Raw genomic sequence first — 8,694 nt, 5'->3', positions numbered from 1 at the left:
TGTCTTTACAGTGTGAAATCTTTCCTCCTTTGTTGGAATTTAAAGGATATTCTGCTCCCATCTGCTCTCAAATATAACTTCTGTAATGTATTTATATACCTTTATACTACTTTTACTGAGAGCAATGCCCTCTTATTTTCTTGTTCACTCACACACAGCAGTGGTGGAGGAAGTATTCAGATCCTACTTTACTTAAGTAAAAGTACTAATACAACACTATAAAAGTACTCCGTAACGAGTAAAAGGCCTGCATTGAACATGTCACTTAAGTAAAAGTATCTACTGTAAGTATAATCAGTTCTTAAAGTATCAAAAGTAAAAATGTCCCGTGTGACTGTTGTACTGTTATATATTATATCATTGGATTATTATTACTCATGCATTCATGTAAAAGCAGGATTTTACTATTATATATATTTTTTTTAGTTGTTTGAGGTGGAGCTTATTTTGTATTGGAGTGCAACTAATGATTATTTTCATTATGGATAAATCTGCTGATTATTTTCTCCATTAATCGATTGATTGTTTGGTTCATAGTGAGAAATGCCGTCACAATAACCCAGAGCACAGAGTAAAATGAACTATATTTCCCTCTGAGATGTAGTAGAGTAGAAGTATATAGTTGCATGAAAAGAAAAGACTCAAGTAAAGTACAAGTACCTCAAATTTGTACTTGAAGGAGCAATACGTAGTACTGACAGCTAGCGTTTTAAAACGGGTAACAGCAGTCCAAACTCAAAACCGGCTGATCCTCCGGTGTGACTGATAGAAGTTAGTGCACGTTTTTGCAATTTGAGGGTTACCTTCTAAACACGACCGTGTTATCCTCTGGCCAGCAGCAGTCGTCTGACTCACTTCACCGGCTGTGTGTCTCAAATACTCGCTGCCTTGATAACCCAGCTGTACACGGACCGCACGGTTCTACGGGTAGAATCTAACGTTAACGTTATCTCTGTTGATCCAGTACGTCTGCTTGCTTCCACGGCTGCAGAACGTGGTGTTTGTATCCCGATTTGTTTCATATGTTGCAACTTGGTTGTTGAAACGGTCGGTGGACGGGATCTAAAACTAGAACAGACGTTCTAGACCGGAATAGAGATGTCAAAGGAGAAACATACTGGCTGTAGTGTTGTTGTCGGAGAAGCCAGTATCTCAATTCAGCATGTTTCTTTAATCTCTGATGACATATCATGGTCATTTTAGGATTTATTACAGTAAATATATCACATATTAGTTCAGTTATTGAGTAAATGTGCTTAGTTGCATTCCACCACTGACACACAGTTACACACAGATGGTGAGTAAAGGGCCTTCAATGTCCTTTATCGTCATTAAAACATCAAATATTACAGTTCACTATAACAGCCTCGAGCTGCTGAGCTGTAATGAACTGATTCTTTTTAGGTTTAGAGGAACTGAGTTTTATGAATCAGCTGTAGGGGGCACTGCGTCATCACCATCATCATGGAGAGAGAGAGGAGGGGGAGAGAGAGAGAAAGAGAGAGGAAGAGGAAGAGGAGGGGCGAGGGATGATAGATTCCATTTCTATTCTACCTTTAATCCAACTGTGAAATTCATAAGTAAAAGGCAGTCCTATTTTTCTTCTCAGGTAGTTCTCTGAAAGCCCGTGTATACCGCCGCATCAACTCAGAGTTTCATCATCACACCAGAAAACACGACCAGAAAAAAACGTTGCTTGATGTTCTATATTGATCACGTCCGGTTTTATGAGAATAACTGTGGAAAGGTTCAAGTTTAATACCGTTAACTCTTCACCTAATGATAAAGATAATACTCCGAAGCTACTGTATGTTTATAGACTGCTCATCATATCACTGATGAATGTGTTGATGAAATAAGTAGAGACATGCACATCGATTTCTCCACTTTAAACATTTTATTACAGACAAAAGAAAACAAAAGAAGTATTTGTGACACAAAATGAATCTAATGCTGGTTGCACTGGTATTGCACCAACAACAATTTCTGAAAAAAATATTTTATTATTCTAATAATCATGTTGTTTGATCAATAATAATAATAATAATAATAATAATAATGCACCCTGATGAAAATAAGCCAAAATGTTAACTTCATATCATTCATAAATAGATGTGAAACCTGCAACCAAATTAAATAGAATGACCATATTGTAAAAACATTATGATATTCAACAAAAAACAAAATGGGGTTCTCTCGTCACTGGCTTTACAAATTAAAGAAGTACATTTGGCAGGTTTTTATACACAAACTTAAAATATATCTACTCCCCCATGACTGTTCCTCCTGAAACGCAAAAATCCTGCTACAGTGAAAAAACAAAATATCTTTTTTTTTTCTTCTTCACAAAAAAATGATAAAGATGAGTTCAACACAATTCTAAAACACCTAATAAAACTAGTCAAAAACTTTTAAAACCCACTGTTATGTTTTTTTTTCTTTAGTAACATTTCACATTTAGCAACTTTTTTTTTTTTTTTTTTTTAATTCACCTGTACAAGTGGTGTCAGGACTAAAGGGGGGGTGGGCGGGGTTACAGGTGTGTGGGAGGGGAAGGGTGCGGTCCTTATTGACCGAGAGGAGGAGGAGGAGCTAAAAGGAGAGGTATCGACCTTTGACCTCTACAGTCCTGTAACGTCCTGAGGCCGTGTGTGACGAGAGCGACGCTCTCTAGCAGAGCTCTGCCTGCTAAAGGAGGACGTCTTTGCGTTTCTCTCTCGTCGTTTCGGAGAGACCAGTGAACACAGTTTCAACACAACTTTTAGTGTGTGTATTCCCTCACTGAATCCGCCTGCACGAAAATCACATAACCAAATGAAAAGAATGTTAAAAAAATAAAAGAAAGCAAGGGACTGCAGCTAAATACACACATAAGTAGGGATCCATTTTGGTGATATATACAATCACTCTGTGAGAAAGAAAAGGAAGTCCTTTACTAGGGGCGAGGATGATTTACAAATGTGACTATCTTCATTATAATTTTGCTTTTTACTCAGTCGGGGTGTTTTCAGTCTGTCCTGAAGTACATCCACCCTGCTGAGGTGACTATTTTCTAGTTTCCTGCATTAGCTTTCCTAGCCGAGACCCCTACGCTTTGAGTATGCTTAGAGCATTTCATCTCCCCGATGAGGGGCAGTCCATGGCAAACACAGAGTAATGGAGTGGAGAGGAGAAAGAGAGAGAGCATCTTTAAAAACATAATGAGAAGACTTTTCTTTTTTTTTTTTTGGTCTTCATTTCCAGTATGTTGGCATGAGCTTAAAGCTCACTGCCCCCGCAAGAAAAAAAAAAAGGAAAGTTCACTGATAAGGAAAAAAGCAAGAGAAGTGCCTCAGGCTTCTGGCCGATCTAAGTGCTTGGCAAATAGGTGAAGTTACTGTAGCAGTCTTTGGGATTTTCGAAATCCGTCACAAAAAAAGAAAAAAAGAAAAAGGAAAATGGTGTCGAAGCAGATACATCGATGACGTTGTTGTTGTTATGGTGGAAAGCTCCCTGGAGTCTGACATTTGGAGGTCTTTCAACTTCAAGTGAGGTAGAGAGGCTTGTCCCGAGCTCCCATGCCACTGCTGAGGAAGAAGAAACGGTGTTAATCAGGGCTGTCAAAGTTAACGTGATAATAACGCAAATTCGTTTTAACACCACTAATTTCTTTGCATCTTGCGATTTTTAGGTTGTAGCGGGCTCAAACCATGTCGTACTAGCTTGTTGTGAAGGAGGTTAAATAACGCTTCAAACTAAATTTTGGCGAGGAAAAACATTTAGCATTAAAATAAACTTAAAGTACAAAAAGTAAAAGTACTCATTTTGCAGAATGGCCCTTTTCAGAATCATATATATTATATTACTGGATAATAATAAATGTGTTCCTCACTATACAGCTGGTAAAGGTGGGGCTAATTTCCATTACTTTATATACTGCTGGGTAGCTTAATAATGTATTAGTTAATATATATTTTGTAGGGCTGTCAAATTTAACGTGATAATAATGCTGTAGCGGGCTCAGTTTTAAAGATACTGGCATCATATGAAACTAGAACTCCTAATGAATCCATCGGTACCAGCCATGTCATACTAGCTTGTCGAGAAGGAGGTTAAATAATGCTCCAAACTTACGCTACATTTTGATGAGGAAAAACTGGCATGGCCATTTTCAAAGGGGTCCCTTGACCTCTGACCTCCAGATCAGTGAATGTAAATGGGTTCTATGGGTACCCACGAGTTTCCCCTTTACAGACACGCCCACTTTATGATAATCACATGCAATTTGGGGCAAGTCATAGTCAAGTCAGCACACTGACACACTGACAGCTGTTGTTGCCTGTTGGGCTGCAGTTTGCCATGTTATGATTTGAGCATATTGTTTTATGCTAAATGCAGTACCTGTGAGGGTTTCTGGATAATATTTGTCATTGTTTTGTGTTGTTAATTGATTTACAATAATAAATATATACATACTAGGGCTGTCTATCAATTATAATAATTAATTGTGATTAATCGCAAATGAATCGCACATTTTTTATCTGTTCAAAATGTACCTTAAAGGGAGATTTGTCAAGTATTTAATACACTTATCTACATGGGAGTGGCCAAATATGCTGCTTTGTGCAAATGTATATATATATATTTATTATTGAAAGGGACTCTCTGGCCATGACAGTTTTTCCTCGCCAAAATTTAGTGCAATTTTGGAGCGTTATTTAACCTCCTTATTCTTTGCGACAAGCTAGTATGACTTGGTTGGTACCGATGGATTCTTTAGGTTTTGTAGTTTCATATGATACCAGTATCTTCACTCTAGCTGTAAAACTGAGCCCGCTACAACCTCCGAAAGATCGTTTGCATTAATGCCTTAAAAGAATTTGTGGCGTTGAAACAAATTTGTTTATCTCTCATGTTGATAAGAGTATTAAATATTTGACAAAAATCCCTTTAAGGTTAATTTTGTACATATAAAAAAATGTGCAAATAATTTGTGATTAACTATTTGAATCGTTTGACAGCCCCAGTATTAATGTATGTCTGTGAATACAGTGTTGAGCCTATGTTTCACCAGGAAATCCCAGTTAGATGATGAAATCTGTTTCAAGGAAGCAAAGAAAGCAGCTCCAAAACATAAAAAGCTGCCGACAAACAACAGACATCAATCAGTATGAGGGAAAAAAAATATATAAAAAGTCAGAATTTCACTCGGTACTCGAAATGTCAAACACAAAGTCTGTTCTGCAGTTATCTTTACTGACACACTGGAAATAATTCAGTACGCTCCAAAACTACTCTGATCTGACACTGAGGGAGGAGGTTTAAGCAAAGACTCAATCTACTTCAAAGAGCATCCAACATGATTTGACCCGGGCGTGATCCCGTTTGACATCCAGATGAATCAGCTCTAAACACAGGAGATACTCTGGGAATAGCAACGCCAAAGTTTCAGGTGTGAGACGAAACAACGTTCCTCTTGTACCTGCTCGAATAGCTTGATTCAATAAGGCGACGTGTGCCGAGCGAAACACAGAGAAACTTAATTGGATGTCACACTTTTCTCCGAGCTCGGTAATGGCATTGTTCTACTGCGGCATTACTCATTTCAATTTCAAGGAGATGCTTTGCTTTGCTGAGAAAACGCAGTTTGTGATTAATACTGCCGGAGTCTCCGAGTGTGAAAGTGAAGTGGTTTAGAGCAACTCATTTGGAAAATGAGGAACTGTCAGACAACTACTTATCAAACGTCCTGGACTGGATTTACAGATGCGAAACACATTTTTTTATTCTGGACCACTCTATGTTATTTCTTCTTGTCAACCATCGCGTCAAACATTAACTATAACACAGTGTGTGACAGAGGTGGAGGAAAAATCAATACAGCCAACAGAGTCTCACAGCAGTTCGTGAAATAGTCACAAAATTTAATCTATTTGATTCGTGTCCATAGACACGAATTTCCCTTTTTTCCGTGACGCTCAGAACGACTTTCAACAACATATTGCCCTTTCTTTCTACATAGAGTTTGCCTTTAATAATGGTCATTTCATTTCATTACAAATGTCATTTATATTTATTTTAGACAGAGAAAGGTTAAGAAACGTGTGGTAATTTGTAAATAATAGTAATAATTGACAATTAAAACTCCGTACTATATTCATTCATGGAGCTCTCCAAGTCACTGCATGTTCTACAACACTGTCCGGTACATATTTCAGAACAAAAGCCTTGTGTTAACAAATGAAGGAATTCTGTCCACAGAAAAAACACTTAAGGGCTTTTATTTTTAAATGAAAGCAGGAAGTGTTGATTTAAAAATAAATCTTTCCTTTTTTCATCTCCGTAACATTTTCTACAGATACAGACATGTAAACTGTAGTAATGTTGCTGATATGATGTCAATATACAGTCAATAGATCACTTTCAGTGTCTGTTGTTGCTGTGAACCGTGTGGGCTCACGTCAAAACTAGACGAGACCTCGAATCTCTAGAAGGCACCAAATATATTGTAGACGGCTCGTTTAAAGGCACAGTTTCTGAATGCTGGCTGTGCGTATTTCTCTGTGAAGTGAGCATTTCGATACTTTAAAACCTGCTTTATAATAAAAAAAAGACATGAAATGTGACTTTTTTACAATACGGGACCTTTAAGTATCGTGATAAAATATCGTATCGTGGGGTATCTGGTGATTCCTACACCCCTAATATGTGATGAGCTCACCCGCAGTGGTTGGGTCCACAGTCCCTGTTGCAGTATTCGCCGTCCCAGTCAGGGTTCTGGCCGTGTCCTGGGTTCGGGGCCCCTGGAGACTGTGAGCCCCCGACACTGTTCTGGTATTCAGCCTGGATGTGGGAGAATCCCTGTAGATCGGAGAGGAGAGAGAGGAAGGTTAAACGGTTGTAGATTTGAGACATCAGAGTTTGCTGAGCCGTGATACCGGATGAGGCCAAATGATGTCAGCGGTCTTTATCAGTTGCTCTTCAGCTTAGTGAGTGGGGAAACACTTTTTTCTCTCTCCATTTACTCTCATCGCTTGGTTAAAATGGGTCTCAAAAATCACACTTTTTACACCGACATGACCTTACAGACGACCCCCTGCTGGACTACAGAGACATTATGGACTCAGAGAGAGAAAGGGAAAATAGTTACTAAATGAGTGAAAAAAGTTTCACTCCTGCTGAAGCAGGAAAAGCCAACACTAGGATCAGCATTGATTCATGGAGAGACCTTCGTCTGGTCAGCTAACATTACTGCCAAGCAGCTGAAATATAGAGTGATATTGTTGTTTCAGCTGACGTGTGTCGCCTCACTGTTTTGAGCGATGCTCGTTCATGTCTATTTAGAGCGAGCAAACGCGAGCCCGACGCTGACTTTCGTTGACTTAACGGCCTCAGGTGTCGCTGTTAACAAGCATTTCTGAGGGTTACAAATAGTCCCTTTTACTTTGAATCATAGCCAGAATCAACAAGGCTTTAAAGTGTAATAAATATATATATATGGGGTGTTTCATCATATTCATGTTTCATTTTTTCATTTTAACGATAACCAACCTGTTGGCTGAGAGGAGGGGAATGCAGCCCCATTTGGTGTGAGATGATTGGCTGCGGCTGCTGCATGCGGATTGGCTGGTTGAGCAGGGAGCTCTGGTGCAGGGAGAGTTGGGCGTGGGGGTGCAGGGGTGGGCTGATCTGGAAGGGAGCCGGGGGAGAGGCACTCATGCTGGGCGGCAGCATCTGGGATTGGCTGAGGGTCTGGGCCAGGGCGTGGCGGGGCGGCCCCGCGTAGCTCTGGAGGTCTGACAGGGGGAAGGAGCCCGGCGGGCCCAGGTAGGGTGAGGAGGGCTGGGGGGGCACGCTGTACAGGGGCTGCTTCGGGGGCAGCATGTGGGAGGGCTGGCTGGTCTGCTGGGCACTTTTTGGTTCAGGGTCGTTGTACGTCTGTGGGATGAATGAAGATAACTTTCAATTAATTACATATAAATCATCATCACATCAATCATCAAGCACATCTCTCGTTTTTTAATAGCAGCATCCATTACACTTAAAACAAAACCTGCTTCTTATTACACAGAAGTTAAATCAGCCAAATATGAAAAGGAAGTGGTGTGTTGTTTGCTTCATCAGCTGCAGTGATTTCCAGGAACTACTTTCTGTCTTTACTTTTTTGTTGGACTGGTTTTAAACAAGGCTCTCAGTCGATTCAAATATTCAATCATGATTAATCGCACGATTGTCCAAAGTTTATCTGTTCAAAATGTACCATAAAGGGAGATTTGTCAAGTATTTAATACTCTTATCAACATGGGAGTGGACAAATGTGCTGCTTTATGTAAATGTATGTATATATTTATTATTGTAAATCAATTAACAACACAAAACAATGACAGCTATTGTCCAGAAACCCTCATAGGTACTGCATTTAGCATAAGAAAATGTGCTCAAATCATAACATGCTGCACGCCCAAACTGCATGTGATTATCATAAAGTGGGCATGTCTATAAAGGGGAGACTCGTGGGTACCCAGAGAACCCATTTTCATTCACATATCATGAGGTCAGAGGTCAAGGGACCCCTTTGAAAATGACCATACCAGTTTTTCCTCACCAAAATTTAGCACAAGTTTAGAGCGTTATTTAACCTCCTTCACAACAAGCTAGTATGACATGGTTAGGTATGAGTAGTTTTATTGCCGTCCGGGTGGAAACAGTAGGGAT

General features: G+C 39.6%; 1 protein-coding gene across 3 annotated transcripts in view; it reads right to left on the bottom strand.

Moving 5' to 3' along the window:
- Positions 1–1,878: 1,878 nt before the first annotated feature.
- Positions 1,879–8,694, bottom strand: part of LOC119489607 (thymocyte selection-associated high mobility group box protein TOX-like) — a 116,856-nt gene continuing 110,040 nt past the window's right edge. For 2 of the 3 annotated variants that reach the window (XM_037772285.1, XM_037772283.1), the window contains 3 exons: positions 7,531–7,917; positions 6,701–6,840; positions 1,879–3,566 (listed from right to left, as the gene is read on the bottom strand). In XM_037772285.1, coding sequence (XP_037628213.1) covers positions 3,524–3,566; positions 6,701–6,840; positions 7,531–7,917 — 570 coding nt within the window. In that variant the 3' untranslated portion in view covers positions 1,879–3,523. The remainder of the gene's footprint in view (positions 3,567–6,700; positions 6,841–7,530; positions 7,918–8,694) is intronic. The other variant, XM_037772284.1, reaches the window with a different exon arrangement.

This window comes from Sebastes umbrosus, chromosome 6 (genome assembly GCF_015220745.1).
Source record: "Sebastes umbrosus isolate fSebUmb1 chromosome 6, fSebUmb1.pri, whole genome shotgun sequence".
Lineage (NCBI taxonomy): Eukaryota > Metazoa > Chordata > Actinopteri > Perciformes > Sebastidae > Sebastes > Sebastes umbrosus.
This window is presented reverse-complemented; position numbering and strand designations above follow the sequence as displayed.